At 46.1% G+C, this 25,469-nt stretch overlaps 1 protein-coding gene across 2 annotated transcripts in view; it reads left to right on the forward strand.

Moving 5' to 3' along the window:
* The first annotated feature begins 7,249 nt into the window (after positions 1 to 7,249).
* Positions 7,250 to 25,469, forward strand: part of PARVB (parvin beta) — a 60,694-nt gene continuing 42,474 nt past the window's right edge. Inside the window, exon 1 of one of the 2 annotated variants that reach the window (XM_075705550.1) lies at positions 7,250 to 7,364. In XM_075705550.1, the coding sequence (XP_075561665.1) occupies positions 7,250 to 7,364 (115 nt within the window). Of the gene's footprint in view, positions 7,365 to 21,223; positions 21,327 to 25,469 lie in introns of those variants that run through there. The other variant, XM_075705557.1, reaches the window with a different exon arrangement.

Consider the following 25,469-nt stretch of genomic DNA (forward strand, 5'->3'; position numbering starts at 1 on the left):
GCGTTCAGCTTGCTTCCATTGTTAAGCAAAAAATGCAACCAGGTCTACAGCGGGTAGAGCTAACGTCTGCATGGAATAAATGGTCTTTGTAAAAGTTTTTCAGTTAAGTAGAATACATAATAGAAATTCTTCTGAAGCAAATCTGTAGCATCAGTTATTATTCTGAAGCAAATCTGTAGCATCAGTTAAGTCGTACATTTCTACCTCAGTACTGAATACATAACATTATTAAAAAAAAACCCAAAACCAAACAACCAACCAAAAAACCCGAACACCAACACCGCCCCCCCCCCCCCCCCCCCCCAAGAAAAAAACCCCATATTTTCACTCATCTAGCACACCAGGAAGGAAAATTAACTGTGACAATGTCTTGTGTCTATAAGGTATCTATCATCTTAGAAAATCAGTATAGGTATTATAATAGAACGAGACCATATGTAATGATTTTCTAGTTTAAAAAGCAGGTGGTTTTGCTTTGCTTCAATACGTGAAGAACTATGAGAGACCATATATTCAATGTCACCATTATTTTGTGATACATCTAATTACAGTAACCTTAGGTAGTCTAAAATTTTAAAAACAATATAAAATGCTACAAGGCTAAAGTAGAGGAAACAGAACACGTTTATAAAAAAGGTGAGCAGTGTTAAAATGAGGAAATGTGAATTCAGACTTCTAAATGTTCAGCTGAATATTAAAGCTAACCGTTCAGGGCTGAAATTAAAAACAGATTTTGAACTAGGTCTAGTCTTTCCGATGTAATTCTCTATTTCTGAAAAGATGTGTTTATGCTCTGGCAGTTTTCTTAATGAATATACACTCACAGGAATCTCATCCCTGAGGAGAGGTAGGGTACCAGAGAGAATTTTCTGGGATGTAGAGTGCTGGTATCTCATTCAGGACGGAACGTTTAAACAAATAACGTAGCTGGCCTTCTTCATACTTCTCTTCAGACAGAGTATGCACTTCAAACTGAAGGCCGTTCAACTCATGCAGCAGCAGCTGTGTCACTTTTAATGGCCATTAGCCAGTTAAATTATTAGACTAACACACACTTGATGAAAGTACTGATATGTGCTCTTAATTTCCTATTTAGAAGAGACTGTTTGTTTGAACCACTGTGATGTGACTCAGAAAGACTCCAGGTTTTGTTTTGGTTTTTTTGAAGTATAATTTTACTTTCTGTTGCCATAGGCTCTCTTCTTATCTCAAACAACCCGGCCTCCTTTTACTTCACAATAGGCTAACATACTTTTTATACTTACGCTACAAATTTAAGCATTTCTTTATAAATACATAGGACATCAAAGTCAGAGGTGAATGGAGCTGTGTGGTTTTATTTCAATTATTAAAAGATACTTGCTTGTAAGTCATTACATCTTGAGGGCTGTACTTGAGTCAGTGAAGTTTTATATGCTGTTTGGTCTGTGTATATAGCTTGTGAACCTGTTGGTGTGCTTTCTTGCTTGAAGTTTGTACTCAGATTTTCTGATTACAATTTCATAAAAAATTCAGGTATGCGAATGGATTGACTTTTATTTTTTTTCCCCCCAGAGGTTGGATAAAATGCTTTTTCCACACTGCCTTAAAGCTAAATGTAATGTAAGACTTAAGTATGAACTTTATGAAATGAAAACATCCACTCTGCTAGTCATGCTAGTCATTCTTCTCCCAAGTAGCTAGCGATAGGACGAGAGGAAATGGGCTTAAGCTGCGCCAGGGGAGGTTTAGACTGGAAATTAGGAAAAATTTCTTTACGGAAAGGGTGGTCAGGCATTGGAACAGGCTGCCCAGAGAGGTGGTGGAGTCACCATCCCTGGAGGCGTTTAAAAAACGGGTAGATGTGGCACTTCGGGATATGGTTTAGTCTGGTCTACCCTTGATTAGTCTAGAGTGGGCTTGGTAGTGTAGGTTAATGGTTGGACTGGATGATCTTAAAGGTCTTTTCCAACCTAGATGATTCTATGATTCTATTCTATGATTCTATGTTGCAGATCAACATTTATGTGTGCTTTAGTGTTACTAGTGTTTTTCGTATGAATTCAGGTTATTTTTGATGCAGCGAAAATGGAGCTTGCAGTTGTAAAGTGTCTTATTTGGCCTGTGCCAGCAGAATGCAGCTGATGTCCTCACCAGTAATTTAATTTTGCAAAGATGTATAATAACCTTAAATGAAATGGGCAATTTAACCAATGAATATCTTTCTATGTACCTCTTCAGCATAATTAAGGCTACTCCTTTTTTTTTACTCTTTTTTTTTTTTTTTTCTATTTTCCTGACGTATTGATTGTAATGTTAACCTACAGCGTAGGAAGAATTGCAGAGACTGTTGTTCCCTGCAGATGCGATGTGTGCCTGGTCTTTGTCTGGACGCATTTGCTTCATTGGAGTTGATTTTACCATCAGTGTTTGTATTGTACGTGCAAGTCTCATAGGTCATAAGTTCCACTCTATGAAGATTTTGAGAGCATTCCTCCAAAAAGCTGGAGGGACCTGGATTTGAATTAAATTATTTAAGAAATGATGCAACTGGCAGTTGGCACTACTGCTGTTAAACGCTGCAACAACACACTTGACTGGCAAACCTGGTACTGAAGGAGCGTGGCAGCTGTGGGTTTGGGTATGTAGACACAGAACTGTGTGAAAGATGCACGTATTCATACCGTATGCGAATCTGGATGGCAAACTGGGTGTGCATCTCATTAGCAGCTCCAAGGGTCGAAATATTCACTAGAATAATGTGTAATAGCTGAAGTGTAGGTATTCGAACAAAGTAGAATAGCTAAAGTTTTTGGTATGCTAATCCACTTTTTCCACTAGGAAGAGCACAAGGGAAGAACTCCCTCCTGCACAGGAATCAACATAAAAGATTCATTAGGTATAACCTGAAACCTCAAACCCATTTAAGTGAGTAGACTGTAACTGGTATTGATCCCAGCCTTGGTAAGTTGTCACAGTCTAAAAAGCCTTTGCTGTGGGTAACACACTGTTGTTTCAAGCAACAGAATTTATTTGTTCTTCCAGAGAAGCAGTATCAATAAAATATAATCATTATCATTGCCTTTATGGCAAACACAAGACAGGCTTATCTCGCTGTGAGGTACAAAGATCAAATAGTTGCAGGGAGGAGGTTGACTAAAGCTGGGGCAGTGTGCTGTCTAATTAAGAACAAACTGCTCCATTTTAAGTTGTAAGTTTTCTACGCATTCCAAAATCAGCATAATGTAAAGTTCACAGCTTTTTAAAGGCAGTGTTATCTATGAGCTAAGCCAAACATTTCTGTAACAAAGCAAGACACGAGTGTCCTGGTGCAGCAGTAACCTGTAAAGAAAATCTGAGCTGGTTAGGGAAGAGGTGAGCATGTGAGAAGAGTATCGTAGTGCTCGGTACACAGGAACATGCAGCTGGGACGACATGGAATGAGACTGTGTGGTCACTGGAACTTGCATCAGCTGTGCATTAAATATTAAGTGCAGCCAGACCCTTGTAAAATCCCTTCTGTATGCTCCATACAACATTGATCACAGGATGCTTCCTCGTATCCTGTAATAAAACCAGATCAGAATTGAAAGCCATTGGCAGGTTTGGGACTTGCCAAGGGAACAGGAAGAGAAGTTCAGGTTATAACCAATGTCTTAAGCAGGACTTCTGCTTATTGAAATTGATTTCTGAAATCAATTGAAAGAAACTTTGGGAAGGAATGAGAAAATAAATTTTGTGTAAGTTTCAGGATACCTTACTGATGAGTGCTTAAAGCAAGAAATTACTCTTAAAAAAAAAAAAAAAAGACTGCAAATATAGGGCATATTTATCTGGACAACAATTTATCACATGAGCCCTTAAAGATCTCTGGCATCATCTTCTGCTTGTGCAGCTCCTAAACTCGACAAAGTGCTTCTTTTCATTCCCACTTACATACTAGGGCTGCATATGGGTCATCGTAATTGTTAAATTGTTTTGCACCTCTTCAAGACAGTGCATGGGCTGAATGAGTAGTTTGGTCAGTGAAGGTCATTTCCTCAGGTGCCTGGAGCCTTTGTTGTAGTCTGCAGTACCCCGGCAAGAAGAGGTGGGCACCACTGGTCTGGTCTGGTCTTGGGGCTGGACCTACTGAAAGCTGGAAAATATGCAGAATGCACTGTTGATGCAACAGTGCCGGGGCATGCCTCGTTTGTATGTTCTTGATAGTAATTCTCACTGCTCTTTATGCAAACAAAATGGTGAAGTTTTACAGTCGTTTCCATGATGGAGTCTATGATCAATTAGAGTGAATCCAGGTGTTGCACTCAGGTTTGGGCCAGATGTGAGGGACTGCCCTAATTTACACCGGGGCTTGCTGTGTTCCCTGAAGTTCTCAAGCACAGTGCAGTTACAAATTGTGGTTTTGCCTTCCTTGTTTTTAGAGAAGTCTTACTTTCTTCAGAGAGGTTTTGTCCAGGATTTCCTGAGATTTTTGTTTGCCACCAATCCATTCTTAAGCTCAGAGTTTCCGGGGCTCCTGAAAGGAGAAGCTCAGCAGGGCAGGGTCACCACTCAGCAGCCCGGCTGGCTGAGCAGACCGCAGAAACATGGCTTGCACAAACAGCTAATGCTGCTTGCACAGCCAGTGAGAGTGACCATTATGTTGAAATCCACAGTATATTATTTTGTGAGACATTTAAATTATGTGGTAACACATAATGTAATGGTAGTGTGGGGCTGGAGGAAGCGACGGATGTGGAAATACTGCTCATTAATCTGATGAGGGGCCCCGTGTCCAAGCTCCCTGCAATGCAGGCCTTCTGGGACGTAGAAACAGCACTCCTGGTTCTTGGTTGCTTTTGCCAGTGATGCACAGCGGTGCTGTGGGCAAATTCGGACCTTGCCACGCTGGAGCACTAGGTGGCTTGAGCAGAGGAACGTTACAAACTTGAAATCTAATCCATTAAAGGCAAACACCAAAAGGAGCTGCAGGTCCTACTCCAAACCTGTCACTACCCCTCAGTTCTGTGCTTTGAAACAGTATTTGTCTATTTGCCACTCTCCTGTTGATTTGCAAAACACAACAGAAACAGAGCCTGTAAGACAAATGTATGGTTCAAATGCAGAAAGAAAACCAATTAGAGAAATAGGTGAGCAATCATTGTTTTCTTGAATCTTTCATTAGCTATTGTGTTAAATATTACTTTCAACAGGGAAAAGCAAAATATTTTTATACAAAAATGTACAGATTTTATACATGTATTATACCATGTATTGGTCTTTAACCAATTAAGTTCCCTCCCGTGCCTCAGCGGGTGGACTGCACTGCCCACTCCTGAAATGTGTAGTTCTTACAAAGCATCTGAACTTCCCGTATCCACTGTTCTGCCACCGACGGCACCAACACCCTCCTGTTCTTTGGTAACGTCTTTATAATTGCAAAGCTGGATTAAAATGTGTCAGTCCAGTCTGGCACCTTCCTCTGAAAGCGTCATCTTAAAATTAAAAAAAGGTTAGTGTTCACTCTTGAATCTATTTAGAGTTGGATCCCCAAAGAATTAATGTCTACTCCAAATAAGTCGTCATTCCATCATATATCAGGCTGCAAGTTCACGATAACCTCCGCTTCATAGAAGTCTGTGCTGCCATTCAAAAGGGTCTTCCCAGCCCTAGTCATGTGCTCCCTCCACTTCCCTTGTGCTGGCACTTGCCCTTGGGTGACTTCATGCTCAGTCACATGGGAAAGTTGGGCAGGGTGATTTTGGTTTGGGTTTGGGGTTTGTTTTTTTTTAAATTAGTTGCTTAAGTGCCTGTAGAAAAGAAACAAGCAGCTGGAGGTGAGGGACAAGGGTAGGTCTTTATGACAGAGGCGATTAGCTCGCGTTAAAGCTCTTGTGAAGCTACACACTCAGAAAACTCTCTGCTATCTTACGCTCTGGATGTGTCGTGTAGTGTTACTTCTGTGTCAGGTCAAGCGTGAAAATCTGTCCTGTAAGCTGGGTGTGTGGATCCTGTGCCAAGTCGCATTGATTTGAATGTGGTTCTTTGCTGGGGCAAGGGCTGCTGATGGGGAACTGCTTGCAGGAGCAGAGGCAAAGGCATGTGCATGACTTTAGGTACCCAGTAGTCTCATTAAAGTCAACGGGACCTCTTCAGGGGCTTCAAGGTAAGTATGTGCGTAAGACTTTGCAGGATCTAAGCCTAACGCTATAAACTCTTCAGGATCTGTTTTTAATGTGTATTCCACAAAGCCCTTCTCACGCTCCTGGGTGCTGTAAAATGATAATAAATTACCTCCGCGGGATCAAAGCCCGCTTTCCGGTTTTGGCTGTTTTTGTGTGCACACTCTATGCTAACGGTGGCGGCAGCGCTCGGAGACCTGGGAGGTGGTGGCTTCCCTCCCGGCGGTGCCCGTGGGCCTCCGTACAGGTGAGCCTGGCAACCACGGAGCCTACGGCCCCCTTCTCCTCAGCCTCACCGCGAGGGAGACGCCAAACCTAGCGGGCAACGTGCCAGGAGGAGAAGGCAGCCTGGTCTGAGAGAAGAGGTGCAAAATTAGGAGGCAAATCTGAATGTAGCCCGCCAAGAAACGGCGAAGCAGAGCCCCGACAAATGGCGCACGCTACGGGTTTGCCCTCGATTTTTTGCCCTCTGGTCTGGCTGTGATGGGACCCGGGGCTTTGCTTTCGTGGTGTGGTTTTTTTTTTTTCCACCCGCGTGGGTCCGGCCCACCGGGTCCCTGCGCGTCTGCCGCTGCCTGGGCGGGGGGGGCCCGGCCGGCACCGCACACCCACCCCTGCGGCCCGTCCGCCCGCGGCCCCCTTCCTGGGCCGTCGCGGCGCAGCCGAAAAAGGGGAAATCTCCGCACGGCTCTCTACAGGTGAAACTCCAGCGTCGGCCTGCGGCCGGCCGGCTGCCCGCCCGCGGGCTGGGGGTAGCCGCGGGCAAGTCGCCAGGGCGGCCGCGGCCCCTCAGTGGGGCCGGCCCGGCGGGGGCGTCGGAGGCGGCGGGGCCGGCTCGGCGTGGCGGCCCGCCCCCGCCTCCCGCGGACTTCCAGGCCGTGGCAGGGCGCTGTGGCCGCCGGCAGCGGCTCCCAGCCCGCCCCTGCCCTCCGTGCGGCGCCGGCTCCCACACCCCCCGCCTCCCGCCGCCGGCTCTCCCCGCTCGGTCGCGGCTGGCCGGGGTGATCCACCCGCTCCCGGGCTTTGTTCGGCTCCGCGGGCCGCTTCAGCCCCCGGGCAGGGCCAGGCATCGGGCAGGCTCCCCCGGTGAGCCCCTGGCAAAGCCCATGTCCGCCGCGCCCGTCCGATCCCCGACGCTGCGGCCCCACAGGATGAAGAAAGACGAGTCGTTCCTGGGCAAGCTAGGCGGGACCCTGGCGAGGAAGAAGAAAGCCAAGGAGGGTGAGTTCGCCCGCGCGGAGGGGAGGAGGGAAGGCGCACCCCGCACCCCACCGGCGTGACTTGCAGCAGCTTCCCCGTCCCGTCCCGTCCCGTCCCGTCCCGTCCCGTCCCTCGGCGGGAAGCTTGCGCTGGGGCGGGCGGCAGCTTGCGGGGCAGAACCCCCCCCTTCCTCGCCAGCCGCCGCGGAGGGGGCAGCGCCGGCTGGGGAGGGGGCGGCGGCGGGGAGGGGGGGGGCGGTGTGCCGGCTCCCTGCCCCCGCGGCGGCTGCAGCCCCGGCGGGGAGCGGGGCCTCGCCCGCCTCACCCCGGCGCTGGCGGCGGGGGGGCGCTGGCCGCGCCCTGCGGGACCCCAAAAGCCGCGGGCGGGCCTTGGGGGGCGGCTGGCGGCGGGGGGCGCTGCCGGGGGCTGCCGGCGCTTCCCGCCCACGCCGGCGTGGGGTGGCCGCTCACCGGGCGCGACTCCGGCCGGCCGCCGGCACCGCCGCTTCCCGGCTGGGAAGGGAACCCCAGGACCCGCTTTCTGCCGTAAAATAAACTTCTGGTGACCAAGGAGGCTGTGGGCGTCGTTTTTTCTAGCCTGAGAGTTGAAGAAGCCACGCGGGAACGATTAAATCCACCCGCGTTTTGTTCCAGGCCCGCTTCATCCACAGGCGTTATGTTGGCATAGATACTTTGTCCAGAGTGTTTTTTTCATAAACAAATATATTCAGCAAAAACACCTACCCCTCCAGCACCAGGATTTCACAAGGGTACGCTTACACTGAGGTATACCGAGCGGGTTCATTTGGGTTGTCACCACTGGCGCCAGCCGGGCAGGGAGGCATTAGCCTCCTTCTTCGGTGCAGGGAGCCCGGAGAAGCTCCCTCAGCCCGAGCCCAGCGGACTGGCACCCATGTCGGGGTGGCTGAGCCCCCACTGTGCACCCAGCCCTGCCGTGGCACCGCAGCGCAGGGCGGACGCCTCTGCCGGGACCCGCCTGGGTGCTGCACCCCTGGCACGGCCTTCTGGTGTGGGCACGCGTGCGAGGCGTTCTCGCAGCAGTCTGCTTACACCAGAGGCTGTGCGGAGATAGTGCTGTTTACTCTCAAGCAAGGCAACTTTTTTGTTGTTGTTGTAGATAGGGAGGCAGCGTCTTGCCGCTAGACTTGATAAAGGTGGTCCAGCCCTGCGTATGCAAAGTGTACCTTCCTCCTTTCATCCTCCGACGATGGTGTGGTCTGTCCTCCTCTGCTTCCCCAGCTGACCAAATACTGGCTTCTGTGCAGAAACTCTTCCTCTGCGTTATCCCGAGGCTGCTGCCATCTCCTAGCAGGAGATCTGGGTATCCTTGGCCTACGGTTTAATGCAGTTTTGGCTTTCTGGCTGGTTAAAGCTGGCCTTGATTCTGTTCTAGTGTCTGATGGGTGTAGGGTAGGGATGTAATTCGAGTTTCAGCCTCCTTTCAGCTGGCTGTTGAGCAAGCACATGTTTTACCCATATTGAGTCTATTAATTGCTAGCAAAGTTTAAAAGGCAGCTTTTTAATATTTAAAAATAAAATATTTGGCCTCAAAACCTGGATCAAGGAAATTGCTTCCTTTTCCTTCTCCTGGCTGTTTTGGTGTGGCTTACTGGTATTTCCTTTATTGTGTATTTTTAATCAAGTTTCTCCAACGTGATTCTGCTGAGGAGCAGCAGAAGCAGTTGTGCTTTCCTGATGATCTCAGTTGCTTCTGAAGGAAGATGGTGGAGAAGACTCATCTCCACGGGGGGATGCCGACCACACGCTCCGAAACAGTGCGTTTCATTCAAAGGTGACTTCTAAGCTTAAACAGGTTGGCAGCGGCCCTTCTTAAACAAGAAATTTTGGCATCGCTAGACGATGTTTTTGAGGCAACTGCTTTCAGCAGGGGCCACCCACTTGTTTTGCTGAGTTTGTCCATTATTTTGCGTACTCTTGTGGCCGCAGTTCCTCTTGGCAGTGGAAGGACCTGTTTTGGTTACTGCCCTCGGTACTTAGTGGGGAACCGCTGCTGTGGTAATATAAAGCATAGCAGTCACGCTTCTGTCAGTGCGATGGGGAGGAAACTGAAACATGTGATGCAGCTTCTAGCTTGAGTATTCCTTCCAGTCTGACAATGTGAAGGGAGGAAAGACCGTCTGCAAGTCCCTGGAGCCACCCATTGGGTGCAACATGCAGTCGCCTTCGTTGTAAGGGGAAACAGCTTATGACACTTTTACATTTTGCACTTTCTTTGTGGGGTAGCTCTCAAATGCAGGCTGTCCAGACCGTGGCTGTGAAACTGGAGGGGGCCAAGGGCTAAGCAGGGCCGAGGTGGTGGGGTGGGGTCTGCACCGGGGGGAGAGAGGCTGGTCCATGGCTTGTGGTAGGACCTGGGCAGCCACAGGAGCAATGTTCAGGGCTGGAAACTAAATCTTTGTATGTGAGTGTGAAGCAGAAGTAAATTGGAAGCTCATCTGAGTGGCGTTCCTTCAATAAGTTGATAGACCATATAGGAGCCATGTGGTCAACCTTTCCTGTGTGCTTGGGAACCGATCTGCGTGGGGGGTTTCCCTCACGCCCTGGCTCCTTCTCTTCAGGAGGTTTCTGCTGGTTTTCTGTGAGGGGACCAGCAGAGGTCAGAGTGATCTTCCCAGAGTAAATACCACCCTCTCCTCTAACTACTCTCCACAACAGCAAAAAAAAAAAAAAGAAGTGCTGGCTGCTGGTTTGCCACAACCAAAAATCATTCTTGCCTCCTCTCCCTCTGACAGCATGAAAAGCAAGCAAACCAGAGAGCTCTAAAGAGCACACTTTTTGCTTTCGGTGCCTGTCTCTTGTATTGTAGCATAAATACGGGCCTGCTATCACCATCTCAGCTTGTATTCATATAATAACTTTTAACCTGGTCTGTGCAAGAGTTGTAATCCAGTTATATTAATCCTTTTCATGTTTGTGCACGACTTCTGAGCCATGCAACTCAGAGATCCTTACAATGACACTGAAAAAGTTGTTTTTGTTGGTTACTTACATGGTTTGCTTTTTTTAATTGTGGGTGGCAGTCATGTCATAAATAACCATAATGTGTGGCTACCAACCCATAAGCAACTATATTTAAATATTTTTTGGCTAACTACTTTGTAACATGCTGCAGTCTATTTTTAGAGAGGTTATATTGAGAGAGGAGTGTTCATTAGGCTTATCAAGGCAGCCAGTGTAAGCTCATACCATTGCATTATGACAGGAGGATAAATAAGGTTCCTAGGTATGCTGGTGATAGTCGCTGTGGCAGTATTCGAAGTATTTACCATAGCACATAAACAGCTTTGCTGCAGCTCTTGCTTTAGCAGTATGGCGTGACAGTGCTTTGTAAATGGATGCTGCTAGGTGAGGTTGGGTTAGATTTCAGGTCAAACTCTTCAACATTTTAAGCCAAATTCTAGAGGTTGCTTAACTGTTTGAGGAAGCCTTTAAATTTCTACCTCAAACCTCTGCTTTACAGTATTACACCTTATATTTACGTTTCTGAATTTTTATGGCTGAACTGACATACTAGGCAGCCCTGACTTAAAAGAAACAGCAGCCACCGCTGCTCATGGAGGAGCCGTTTTTACCCTGGTTTCCTATGGAAGTTCGGGGTGGGTGATCTCACTGTCTGTCTGGCTCCTCCCTTCCTCTTCCTTCCCAGGAATAATTTTAACCCATAGTTTGGCTGAAAATGCCCCTGAGAGAAAACTACCGGTTTTAAGGATTATTAAAAGAATGCAGATTGTGTCAAAATGGGTGACCAATGAGTATAGAAGGACCTCAGTGGAGTCCCACCGCAGGAAAACCTGCAAATGAACTCAACCCTTACATGCTAGTAGAGAGCCCAGGTGGGAGGGAAACAGCTGGAGAAAGAACAAGTCAATGGGAAGAACACTGCGTTCTTAAATGTTACAATCCGTCACGACACGCGTCCTTAGAAAAGTGGGCTGTGTTTGTTCCAGTGCTCATGCAACCCCTTCGTTTATACCCACTCCTGCCCACCCCATTAGGCTATGTGGAAATCTGCAAAAACCTAAGTTTGCTTGATGTTTCTGCGACGTGATTCTGTCTTGGTGTATCTTGGGGCTTTCAAGATGTGCAACATCTCTAATGTGGTTGCTAAACTTTAGCACATCTGTTCAGGAGCTCCAAAATCTGCTTTAAATACTTTAGGAAACTATTGGGGTGCTGGCAGGGCCCATAGCAGGATACAGTTTGTAAGCTAGATGATCCCTTATCTTCTTTTCAGACCCTGTAAAAGATACTGTTTCAGATAGTGCTGTGTTTCATCTCCATCTGTAAAAGGAACTTTTAAAAAAATCTCCCCTTTCCTGTCGGTCAGAGTGATGTCTTTGTCCTGAAATAAAGGAGGGGGTTTGCTGCAAGCTTTGCTCCTTGCCGACTTGCAAAGCTTTGTTTTCTTTTCCTCATAATACACTGTATGAAAGATCTGGGCAGCAGGTGTTTGGCTAAGTAAACCTTCTATTATTATATCTGTGTGTGTATATATATAGCCTATATGGAGGAGTCAGCGAGAGAACTACAACAGACTTAATTGCTTAGTGTTGTTTCCCAGTGACATGATTGAGGGTGGGCACAGGAGTCAGGAAACTGCTCCAGAAAAGAGCAATTTATTGTGCCTGATGAAATCAATAGGAGGGGGGGAAGGAAGGTGAGAGATGGCAGTGCTACACAGGACAGAATTACTGCAACAGCAGCTGAATATATGAAGGTTTTAGGCATATCAAGGGAGGTTAAAGTATTGTTCTTGGAGTCTGTGGCTCAGCGTAACAGTGAGATGGCTTGGCTGTGAAAATTTTGCTGTTGCATTGCCTGTGGGCACACCAGTTTGGTAAATAGCTTGGTAGATGCGTATTGCACTAGATGGCAAGGTTTTTCTCCAAGAGAAAGGTGGCAGTTGTTGCCTCTGTTTTGCAGGGAGAAAAGCTGGAGGGTGAGGAAGTGATTTGTTCAAGGTCATCTGGCAAGCCAGTGACAAAGCCAAGGAAAGGAACTGTATTTCCTGAGTCTTCTCTGGTGCCGTGATCCTTAGGCAAAGGCACTGGATAATCTACCTGTTGCCCGCAGCTCTACGTGTGCTAAAACCCATCTCCACGTTCTTCAGGTGGGACTGCTCGTACTGCCCAATTCACTTTGGCTTTCTGGAGGGACGAACATGAGGAAATAAGGTCAATAGCAGAATTAAATTGGAGGAAACAGTTTCTTTATCATTCCTTCGAAACTGATGGGGCTGCTTACGCGGGTAATTGCTCTCTGGAGGGAAAAGAGGTTCAAAACCAGGTCTACTTCATTGCCTTTGTATTGATGAGCACATCTCAAGTCTGTAAGGCATCCCCATGAACACAACAGCATAGGAGAATTGGACTTGCTTAGAAAATGCACTTCATCTTTCATTTGAATGTGGTATACTGAAAATAGTTAAAATCTCTTTTTAAAGCTGTCTGTTATGCAGTCTCCAGAGATGCATCTGTGGAAACACAGTGCAAAAAATTTAACTTCTCCATCTCAGTGTGCTGCGCCTTTGCTTTAGCCACTGCCTAAGTGGCTGCTTGAGACTTCTAACAAATGTATTTGGCTTTAAAATGATGCTGAAAGATGCCTGTTCACTAGATCCTAAAAGGATGTAAAGGTGTAAGGCACCCTTAATTCAATCTTCATTCACCTTGCAGGTGGCACTCATCGTGGTGGTATTATTCATGTCCAGGATTTGTCCCAGTCACAACTGTTCCTGGCCATTGCAGATTGTGTTTCATGCTGGCTGTGACCATGTATCCTCCTTTATGAACTGGTAATGGGCTACTGCTGCTGAAATATCCAAACAGAAGATGAGATGGGTGCTGGTTAAGCAGAATTACTTGCTTTTTAAGAGAGGAATTTGCATATAATTATTTTGAAGATACATACCATTCCAGATACGTGCATGTATCCATAGAAAGACTGTGCAGACATATGCAAATTCATGTTCAATTTATTATCCTTTCTACTACTAATTTAAACAGAGAGAAGCCTAAATTTCCAGTTGAAACCTGTATAGTGTAATTGCTGAGTTTCTCCTGTAGGGCTCAGGCGTACCTCTGGTCTGGTTTCAGTCTTTGATTCTGACACTGTGTTCTATTCTGGTAAAAGCTGTACTGTGGATATAGTTTGTGTCAGTGTCTCAACCAAAATGAACTTAACATGCACAGGAATCATCCTTTTAGTAGTGTCATATACCCCACATTTTTCTCCTGTAACTGCAGCTGGGCTAGGATGGTGTGCCCAGTGCAGCTTTAGGCACAGTCTCTTGGTGAGACAATGGAGTTTTGAATTACAGCTCAAAGATTTCTTCCAGACAGGATGCAGCAAGATATGTGAAATAGCTCTGTAGCCCTTCAGGAGTGGATTGAAGAAAGTGACTTGCTTTTATTTAAGAAAAACAGACATTTTAGAGTTGTTTTATTTTCAGAGTTGCAGTCGTTAAAGTAAGTTTCATTGTAAGAACACTGTTATGTTTCATCATAAAACCTTAGCAAGGTGGTTATCAATGCTTCTAATTTTCCAAAACCAGATGTCGAATTTCTTAAAAATACTAATGCAAGGATTTGGAAAGGGATTCCTTTTCTTCTTAAAGTCTACCCTTACTTAAAAGCAATTGTTCAATGATACCTGTTTTAATTTCTTCTAAAGGATTTATTAATGCTAATGTCTTGGGAGAGACTTCTAGAAGCCGGCATCTGGCTTTTTCTGTTTCGAGGCGCGTGTGGGTGAGTCCTGTGAGACTTTGATGTATGGAAGGCTGCAGGTGGACCTGATACTAATGGGGGGAGCTGCAAAGTCACGACTTCATGCAAAATCTGTGCAGATGCTTTCTGCTGGACAGTGTGAAGGGGGGATTCTTTGTTCCACTGGTGGATCTGTGCAGGGAGATCAGGCTGTGTTCTGCAATGCATTATCATAAATCCATTAATCATGTTGACTGAAGTGCTTGTGTTTTTAAGAGTTGTGATATTTGTATCACTTTATTAATGGAAATGCATCCTACTGATTTGCACGTTGGCAATACTGGAGTCCCGAAGATTTAGTATAGTTACGCATAACAGTGCTAAATGTCTTTTTATGTACTTTGAGAACTGTTACAGGCCAGCTGATCTGAGAACAGATGAAGCTGGTGGAGTTTTCCAATGCACTGCTCTGAGCTTTGGATCATACTTCGATGGTAGGCGATTTGGGAGATTAGCTGGCAAGCTCTTTCCATTGTGAAAGCATGTCAGAACAACTTGTTGCTAAGGGTTATGTGGTCTGTGGCAAGACCAGCATGAGGCAGAGTCTCCTAGTTGCAGGAATTGGTGTTTCAGCAGTTACAGCTTTGCTGTTCAACCGGGAAGGAAATTTAGTGTGTGTACCTTATGCATACAAGTGTCATGGACACAGCTGAGGAGATTCAGGTTTGTAGCTCTGGAAGTGCCAGTGTAGCTGGTACTTCAGAGCTGCTCATGGGGGATTTGGATGCCAAATTGCTGTTAGTTTTCAAAGAGTCGAGTGTACAAATCTCTTGGGCACCACTAGAAATCTTGGCCTGCGAATACGCACCTGAGAGGTTGTCTGTATCGGGGTTCCTGGGACACGATGTCTTGACAGGGACATACGACCGTACAGAGACACTGACATATCATAAGGAGGAGGAGTTTTCTGCCTCACCTGTAATATTCTCTGTTTGTGATCCTTGTCACCCTTACTGCTGCTGGTAATGCAGGAGGCTCTGTGTGTGCTTTCTTAACCCTGAATTCTTGTTCCCTTTTCAGCGTTTTCAGTCTGTCCATGTTCTTACGCCAGTGTGGCAAGGTCTTCACTGCAGCAGCAGGCTAAGGGCCAGCCCTCAAACTTGTCACGGGCGTTTCAGGAGACCTGAAGGCCAGCAAGAAAGAAGGAAGGGAAGCTTGTTTACCAAAGGCTTGTCCTCTGCTCCTTATAGTAATTGTGACTTAAGCAAACCTCCAGGTTCTTTGAACTAACAGGATCTGGGTATTTTGTTGCAGAAGCCAGCTACTTGAAAGTCAACCAAGTGGCTCCAGAGAAACATCTGACCTGTGCCAGTGTCTGGACTGGTGGCTCTGGCTCTGTTCTGGTCAGCTGTCATGATGTCCACATGCCTTACTCTACATGGCCCTCTAATTGAGCTCTTCTGCATGGTGACTTTGGTAGTTGCTTATCCCCTCCCTTGTATGTCCTCTGCCTGCTCTGTGGAATGTGTTATATGCGCTCACTGTCACTGATGAAGCTTAGTTTTTTTCCCCAGGGCACAGCAAAATCAACTGATGCAGTTGTCAGAGTTGTTTACTCCAACTTGCAAAGTATGCGTGTCTGCGGCAGGTTTTCCCTGGCATCTGTACGGCATACGTGGACTGGCCCTTGCTTTATGTGCCCTCCTGGCAGCTGCGGTGTTCCTGCCTCTGGTTGTTGTCATAGGTTGCGTCCACACTTCTCGCCCTGGGCTGAGGGGTGCGCGGTGGAGGGAAGTGTGGCGTGCGTTGTGGTGAGGAGGGGGGAAGTGGAAGGGAAGGAAGGGCAGGGTGAGCAGTGGGAGAGCCCCGCTTTTCAGGGGGCTCTTCCAGGCTGCCCTCAGGAGGAGTGCTGGATGCTGGGACCTCTGCTGCAGGACAGGATGCTCGGTGGTTGTGCATGCCATCCCCACCATCGCAGGAGGGGCTGTGTGTGGGGGATCTAAACCAGCAGTTCTTGTGTGGATGACAGTGACCCCCGCTTATCTTTGCGGGTGGGCTGAGCATGGAGGGGAAGTGGGAACAGAAAACCTCTGTGTTGCACAACTAATAGGTCAGTGGCCAAGTGAGCTCTCCAGGGTGAAGCATATTCTGCTAGGGTATAGATTTCCTAATTTGTACTCTTCTGTTGGCCAAGTAGAAAGCTACGACCCAAAATTTGTGACTTCTGTTGTATATGTTTAGTTTAGCTGGAAAAGTAGTATGGCTAACATACGTAGTTTTAGGGTTTTGTAATCTGAATCCTGTTAAGTCTTGCTCTGAAAACCAGATGTGGGGAGAACATGCACACCTGGCAGCATGTACTGGCCGAGAGCAGTGGCTCCATACTGTTCGGGCCCTTAAATCGCTGTCACTTCCTCGTGGAGGAACATATATCTGCACAATGAAACTTCTAATTATAAATCCTGTACACATGATTTGTTTCATGCACCCGCTGCAGACCCCTCTCCAGAGGCCTTAGGCTGAGAGGGGAGGCCATGGGATGGGGTTCTGGTTTTGGCTTTGCTAGTGGTGAGCAACAGGATCTTTGGGAATTCAATTTTACTTCTCAGTGATTGCTTCTCCAAGTTAAAAAGGCTTCTTTATAATCCCCAAGACCTGTCTGGCAATCAGATATAAACTCTTATAAAATCTCTTTTCAATGTATGCTGCATTTAGGTTATGAAACAAGCAAGCTGTTCTGGCTCCTGGAATTCCGGTTCTGTCTTTAGTACTTCTTTCATTGCGTGGTTGAACCATAATGAAATCCACTGAAAAAAGAAATAGTGTATTTTCCGTTATAGTTGCCATATGGCCTTACTGCTAATTTTTAATTAGCTGAGATGGTTGCGTACACAATTTATTTGGGGGAAGGCTGAGAGCTGGATGAGGACGAGAGCTATTCTAATGTCTGTATAGAGGCACGGTGTCTTTTTTTACTGTCTTTAAATGGAAAAATGTGTAATCCTCAGAAAGTGTCTTTCCACTAGATCTGTTTGGCAGATGTATGCATGTGTGTTATTAAACAGATGCAGACACTTCCGTCATTTTAAAGTAGAACGGTGTTTGCTCTCTGGCTTGCCTAGTCCAGCAGATGGATTTAGAGGCCTTGCAAAATTGACGGGATTTTCTTCAGAAATGGTAGAATAGGAGAAAGTACCAGGGCACCCAGGCTTGCATTTTCTGCTTAATATTCCTCCTTGGGAATAGGGTTAGAAAATCGTCTCTCAGGATTACTGTTTGCCTTCTTCCCTGTGTATGGCTCCCAGTATTGTTACAGTGAATTGGTTCCACTGGAAAATTAGGCAGGCTGCAAGAATGCTAACACTATAGATATATCTTGGATCTGTAGTGAATTTGGTCTGACAGGGATCTTGACTCTCTAATTAGGTAATTAAATAAGCATGTATAATGGAGCCCTATCATTGGGAAACTGGATTTTAATTGGGTGCAGGATGTCATGCTCCAAATGGTCCTGGCTGTACCAGGAGCAAACCAGATCTGCTGCCTGTATAGCACATCTGACGCTGTCTGCCACGCAAACTGCTAGGGTTTTTTTTTTGCATTTGGAAGGGTAGTAGAAGCAGTCATGACTGACCTCATCTAATGTGGCAATAGTCCAGCTTCACGCTGGACCTGGGCAAGTTCTTCCAGGCAACGTTTCTCTGATTCCGTGGAGCTGGGTTTTTTGAGGGTCCCTTGTCAGGGAGAGAGACAGATGGTAATGGGAAGGGAAGAGGGACTGGCCTTAGTGTCTGCTCTCTGGTGTGTGGTTGAAGGAGAAAGGTATATATTTGTTCCCATGATGTGTCCGGGATAACTGGGTACTTGTGAGTTTTTCCTCTACAGGTTCAGATTAATAGTTTCCCTCTTGACCACTTATGATGTGCTTAATTAGACTGCTGGCTTGAAAATGCCCACTTTTACTGCAGCACTGCAGCTGTACCTGCATTAACACAGTGAGGGACCATAGTTTAAATCATCACCTTGGGTCCTCAGTATCATCTAGCTTTGTATCATTGAGTTTAAAAAACTAAACTGTGATGGCTGTTGCTCTGCCGACACCAGTAGTAAGAGCAATAATGCGGCTAGGGAGCTATGCTTGACCAAGTCACGACTGACATTTAAGGTGTGTGTTTGTTTTATACTGTCTTTCCAACTGTATATTTCTGATCCCTTAATTCCTGTCATTTACATGTTAACAAACAGATCACGGGTGCCAACATTTGCCAAGCTAGTTCAGCACCTGGTGAAAAGCCTTTCTCTGTCAGCTCTTTAACCAACGGAGAACATGCGTGGATTTTTTCTGTGGACAAACTGGTAAAACAAATTGTTAATTTTTAGCGAGTGACTTTTCTTCCCATGAATGGCATTACGTGCCGTACTGCCCAGAATCCCAAGAAGGCATCCTCACTGGGTTCCTTCATTTGCTAAACAAATGTGCTGTTGATCCAGTAGTTGGTAAGAGATTTCTCCAGGAATGCAAACACAATTACTTCGAAACTGTCTGAGCTGGGGAATTCCACTTTTGTACTGAATGCACAGGAGGTGGGCAGTGTTGTTCCAGGGAGGCCGACTAATTCGGTGTGTTGCAGCATAGCTGGTCAGATGATTCTGTGGAGCCGTGTTGGGAGTGTGAAAAATTTCCTATCTATTATGTTGGAAGAGTAAAAACAAAGGTAACTAATCCCCATGCAAGAAAAGCAGGAAAAAGATCCTCATGGCTGCCTGTGGCACTGCCCCTATGTCATGTGATCTGTCTGTCTCATGGTCTATCCTGGGATGTGTCCTATTTAACTTCTTCATCAATGACTCGGAGAAGGTGATGGAATGCATGCTCATACAGTTAGTAGATGACACCAAACCGGGTGACCGGCTGATACACTTGAGGGCAGGGCTGCTGTTCAGGGAGACGTAGACAGGCAGGAGAAATGGGCTGACAGGAACCTTCTGAAATCCAACAAGTGAAAAGTCCTGCACTCGGCAAAGAAGAACCCCCGGCAATGATATGGGCTGGAGACTGCCTGCCTGGGGGGCAGCTCTGCTGGAAAGGCCCTGGGGCCCTGATGAGCCGCGAGGTGACCACAGGCCAGCAGTGTGCCATCGCTGTGAAGAAGACCAGTGATATCCTGGGGGCTGTATTGACAGAAGCACAGCCAGCAGATTGAGCAAAGTGATTATCCCCCTCTACTCAGCGCTCCTTAGATCCCAGCTGATACGCTGTGTCCAGTTTTGGGCTCCTCAGTACTGGAAAGACATGGCTAAATTGGAGCACCTGCATCAGTGGACCACCGTGATGGCGGCTGGAGCACTTGTCCTGTGAGGAGAGCTGAGGGAGCTGGGCTTGTTCAACCTATGGAAGAGACTGCTTCAGGGAGATCTTTAATAAGCAGTCTGCTGATACCTACGAGGAGATTATTGAGAAGATGGAGCCAGGTTCTTCACCGCTGTGCACAGCAGCGGAGAGAGACAACAGGTATAAACTGAAATGAATGAGGTTCAGTCTGGACAAAGGGAGAAACTTTTTCATGCTGGGGACTATGAAGCAGTGGGACAGGAAGCCTAGAGAGTTTGTGCAGCCCCTGTTCTTGGAGGTTTTAAGATGTGACATGATAAAGCCCTGAGCAACCTGGTCTGATCTCAGATCTGACCCTGCCTTGAGGAGCAGGTTCAGCTAGAGACCTCCTGAGGTCCTTTCCTCCCCGAATTATCCAATGATCTTACGCTGCTCCCTGGCAGCTTATACCCTTCAAAGGCTGGAGTAAGGACATTTCTTAAACAGCGTGATGTCTGTGGATTAATGATTTATGAACATGTGAATACAAGGATTTGCAGTGGAACTGTGCTTCTCATCAGGGTCCTTTTACTGGTTTTGCACTGAGGTACTAGTAAGAGTACAATTTTTTTTTTCTGTCTTTTTTGCCTGTCTAACGTTTTAGTGAGGAGGAAAGCACGGATTCCACTGGGCTGCTGCTTTGGCTCTGCTTCTTTAGTGAGGGCGAGTTGGAAGGCTATTTTGGGACTGACCAGTAGCTGAACTTGAAAGTCTATAAGATGTCTAGCCCCACTGAAACACCACCTTGTCTAGCTCATAGGACCTGGTATTATCAGTGCAAAGGCTTTAAAAGAGACCACAGACAGCTAGAACTACAAATCGTATAAAACTTTGGTGTGCTGACTAAACAAATAATAACAGCTGCAGGTCTTTCTGATACTTGGAGAAACGTGACGTTTTCTTGTGCTTTGTACTTGATTTGATTCTTGGGCTGGCTGTTGTTTCATGATTGCATTTTGTTATCCCTTGAGGGCTGTGTTTGGGAGACTGGACTGGACTGGCAGTCAGAGGCCTGGGCTCCACTTTTTCTGTATGGTCTCCAGCAGCTCCGTTAGGACATGGTGATGTCTATTACTGGCAGAGTTAAACATCTGAATGCTTTCATGGCAGACACTGTCTTCACTGTACCTTCCCCTCATGGACTGGCTTTTATCTGACCGTGGGCTCTGAGTTCCAGACTTTCTTTTACTGTGTAGTCTTTATCACTGAAGTGCTTGTCTTGGCAGGCTCTTCTGGTGCTCAGAGCAACACGTAAAATAATTTTCCACATATGACTTGTCTGGAAACCATTGAGAAAACTTATTTGTATTTTGCAGCGTCTGCTTGTATAGTGAGATGTTTCAGTTCATTTTCAATACACTGCTTTACTGCCCTGGATGTAGGTAGGACACAGGAAAGGTAGAGCTGGGCATGAACAACCTCAGTATATGGTACTCTGAAAACTGTGTGTTGAGTGTTTAGGTTAAAGCATCCAGTCTGGAGCACTGCCTGTCCCTCCATTGGTCCTGTGCTCTGTTGAACAGAAAACTAGTATTTACTAGAAAACCCTCAACTTGTGTGTTGCAAATATAGTTGCTATATATGAGTGTTTTTCAGGGTTTTCCTTGGCTTTCTGGGTGACATTTTGGGCAACTCCAGCGATTAGGCATGTGCACTTCTTGTGGTTTGCAGGATCGTTTATCTCAGCTTATTCTTCCTGTAATGTTGCACAAGCAAAAAAGTTGCTTTTTTTGAATTGCAAGTCATAGCTGTAGCCTCCTTTCCATTTGCGTGAAGTTGGTTTGTTGAGCTCCGTACTATCAGCTGGAGAAGACGGTATCTTTCTGTTACTTCTTGTGCTCACCTGCCATCAGCGCCTTCAGAAGTGAGTCTGTTACTCTATACTTCTCTTGCAATGTTTGAAGAACAAGCTGGGTCAGCTCAGTTGGTTAGAACACAGTGCTAATAATGCCAAGTTCACAGGTTCAATCCCTGCTCACTGCAGGGGGGTTGGGCTCGATGATCTCTCAAGGTCCCTTCCAACCCAAAGGATTCTATGATTCTATGATTCTATGATATTTGCACAGTAGACTGCTTTTGGTGGTGGTTGTTAACCTTTTCATGCCTTTGGAAAGGGGAGTGGAGGATATAGGGAAAGCAGTAAGCTGAAGCACGTAAAACTGCTTGGGCTGTTCATTAGCTGAGGGGGTTTCATGCAGGTACCTGCAAATGGAGGGTCAAACCATGAGAAGGAAGTGGAAAGAAGTCAGTGGAGGGATGGGAACCAGCTCAATTGTAAACTGTGTTACCACAAGCTGCACTAGTGGCTTTTTTAATGCCAAGTGTTCTGCTTGATAAAGTTTGCACAGTTAGATTTGTATGTGGGATCAGAGATAGAGCTTGTAGGAGGCAGTAAACTGAACTGCTGTTTTCTCCCTGATTTCTTCATGATGGAGAAGGCAAGAATTGAATGAATGGACTAGGCATCTCTATTCCAGAGTAATGCTATTAGCTCTGCTTCTGACAGCTTCTGCTGTCTCTGCCTTGGTGATTTGCTTTGGCAAGACCCATCAAACATGGATTCCTTAAGTAGCGAGCTGATTCTGGTTTCTGGAGTTGCTTTTGGTTAAAGGAGTCTTGTTGGTGCTCGGCATCTTGCGGAAATCAACCTGCTTCGTTGGGTTCTCAGACTGAGTTCCTAGACTGTGAACGTGCTGTTCCCTACCTGCTTGTGCCCATCATATTTGGTTCTAGGAGTATGCAGAAGCCTTGAAGAGTGCTAAGCACTATATAGTGGAATACAGTATTTCCTGGAGAATTGGTAGCAGGAAACGTAAAATGTTTTCTATGGGGGACAGATACAGGCCAGAAGTGTCCTTCAGTCCTTTACTCTTCCTATCAGACTCTTTCTTTCCCTCTGTTCTCATCAGGTGGATTTGACTCCACATCCTTCTTTCATGTGGAAGTTGTCCCGGCGTTCATGTTGTATGCTTGGGAGAACATAATCCTCCACCCTTGCTTCATGGGAAGAAATGACCTTTTGTATATTGTGATGGAATTGTAGCTGGGGGAGGCTGAGGAAGTTTTCCCTGTTTTCAAGTAGAATTTGTGTGCGGAGGGAGGAGTGTAGCTTTCCCTAGTTGCTTTTAGGTTCCTTTCAAGCTGCAGTTATTGCCTGTGATGTTTGAGGCAGCAGCCTGGCTTTTCCCTGTCAAAAAACTCTGAGATTGAAGCCGTCTGTTTACAAGTTCAGGACACAAGTGCCAAAGGTATGCCCACTTCATGTCCTGAAGGGTAGAAGCTGTATAATAGTTTTGGTGTGTATTATGTTAGTGCTTAGGAGAGCTGGGCAAGGGGTAGATGCTTTAGAGATTGTTTTATTTTTGCCTTAGAAATAAAATGCACACATGAGGGCCTGGGACCCTCTTTACCTGAAATATTTTCCCACTTACTAACAAGTCTGTGCAAAAGCTAGTGCAAGGGGCAGGAAACGGGGGAGAAAAATCTCACGTCCGTGAAATGAATGGGTACACAATGTTAAGTTGTGGGGTCCTGCTCTCAGCCAGATGCTGGTTCCAGACCTCAGAGTGTGCACAGGGTCTAAGCGACACTGAGCTGTAACAGCCAGCGTGCATCCTGAGAATGCTGCAGCGCATTACGAGTACCGAGTGCGGCTTGTTGACCTCTCCTTGCTCATCTGTGTGAAGGGGACAGTTGTTCCGTTTCAGGCAGCGAGGACGAAATGTCAGAACTATTTGCTGGGAGCTGCTTAAAAGTATATTTATGCCTCTTGGGCATGAGGAAATGTGATTAAAAAAATAGGCCATTTTCAAAGCTGTGGGATAGCTGCTGTAAGGTAGGGAGACTGAAGCAAAGCTGACAAGGTTAGTGTGTCACCTCAGTATCCTACTGGGTGGCTTTTTCCATACTTGTAAACCTTGCTTTTGTAGGTCTAGTTTTGTAAATACTTTACAACACCATTCTCGTCCACACTCTTGTTTCTTTCGGTGTTTTTTTTGGTTTTTTTTTTTTTTTTGGCCAGCATTAGTGTTTGTGTGACTACACAGTGAAAATTAACTTTATATTTTTTTCCTTTCTTATCCGGTTAGTTTTCAGGCACGCTGTGTCCCTGCAGTGTGCCATAATGTGGATTCTGTGACCACTAGTGCCAGCAAAAGGGAAGTGGTGAGTGACAGCTAGGGATGGAGGTGAAGCCTGGAGTGCCCCTTTGCTGACAGCATGGATGCCTGCCTGTTAAAGACAGCTACATAACTTAAGCTTAAGATAATAATTAAAGAAACTAGAAACAGGGAGTTACAGCAAAATGATGAATCCCAAGTTTCAGTTTTAGTTTTAGGTCCGTAGCTCGCTGTCAGCTTCTGTCAAAATCTGCATCTTGCTTTTCTGCCTTGCAGAACGTATTTTGAAGGATTCCTATTTAAGTATTTACTAAGTGGGTGTTAGACCTGTTGCATGAGCTGAGCAGAAAGGGACTAAAACAGCCGGGGAGCCAAATGCTGAGATGAATTCTGGCTTAGTGCTTTGGTAGCTGGAAGGCTTGAATGGGATCAGTACAACTACTGTAAAGAAGACCCGAATGTTAAATACAGTGGCTCTGTGTTGGTACTGTGGGCTCATCTTGGCTTTTATCACTGCCTATTTATGCCCAGGCAGCTGCGGCGGCTGGGTGAGGGCAGGATCCTCCTCCCTCCTCGGCAGCACCAGCGCTGCATTCGTAGGGCCCTGCAGGGAGCTGGAGCAGAAAACTGGTTCAGCACACAGCAGCTTAATTTCATAGGATTCAGCTTTCTTGCTGAACTGAAGTGGGGTCACGTAACTGGCTAAAGATCTGTCTGCTTAGTAATTACAGAGTCTCTTTTTGTTTGATTTGGTGTTCCGTTGCCAGTGCTGGTCATGTTGAAAGCTGCTCGTGTCCACTGTTGTCTGCTTAGTGCTCCTCTCTCCCAAGCTGCTGCTTCTCTGCCTGTTCGCATTCTGCCTCAGCGCACCCTTCCCCTTTGCAGGAGGGCTGGTGCATGTGCAGGGCTTGGCCAGGATAGCTGTAGCAGTGTTAAAATTGGCTATCTCAACACAGGTGTCATCCAGCAAAAAAATGCAAATTCTTCTTTCACCAAAATTTAAAAAAACCCCAAACAACTTGATAGGAAGATAAGAATTTTCATGGGAGAAAAACTGAAAGCACTGTTTTACCCTCATAAACAAAAGAAAAGCCCCGATTCTCATAAATGTTCTCACGGGGTCAGGTATTGGATATACTGCTACCATGCTAGATACATATTTTATCCCTGGTAAAAGTAAAGGGGAGATCTTTGTTCTGGCAGTCGCACAATAGACCACTCATCTGTGTAAGTTTAACATGTCCATCATACAGGCGAGTGTAGCCTGCTCTTTGCAACTAAACAAAAGGATTATTACAGCCGTTTCCTAAAAGTTGCCTTTAGCTTTACTCTTCCCTTTTTTTAGGTCTTTCCATTTCTTTAAGTGACAGAGCCTGGCTGTTGTGAGTGCCTTGTCTGCCTACTGAGCCATATAAATAATTTCCTTTATTACCACAGTTCTGCTTTGAATGCAGTCCCTTGACAGAGTGCCTTTATGTGGATTTGATCAAGTCTTTGCCTTTGATCTGCCTGTGATTATTAATTCTCTGTTATAATTAATGGAGGCTTTGTCTTTCTCCTGCTGTCTCTATCAAAAGATCTCAGAGCCTTTTGTAAGTGTTAAGCAATTAGTAATGCGGTAGCAGACTGATGAGTTGTGTGTGTGGTTTGTCTCTAGAAGAGAGACAGAGAGTCTCCGTGTATCAGCATGCACTATGTTTGGGGCTGGTTTGAAATCTTCCAGTACAACAGGTTTTCTTGGAAAATACCAGTGTTTGTAAAACTTACTTTTTTTTTTTTTTTAAAATGTTCCTAGAAGGCTTACAGTTTTGAAGACTACTTTTCGTGAGTGAGTTTTAGGTGTCAGGTGGAAATTCTGTGTGTGTTGGTCTGTGATAGGCAAACAGAGG

Source organism: Pelecanus crispus, chromosome 1, assembly GCF_030463565.1.
Source record: "Pelecanus crispus isolate bPelCri1 chromosome 1, bPelCri1.pri, whole genome shotgun sequence".
Lineage (NCBI taxonomy): Eukaryota > Metazoa > Chordata > Aves > Pelecaniformes > Pelecanidae > Pelecanus > Pelecanus crispus.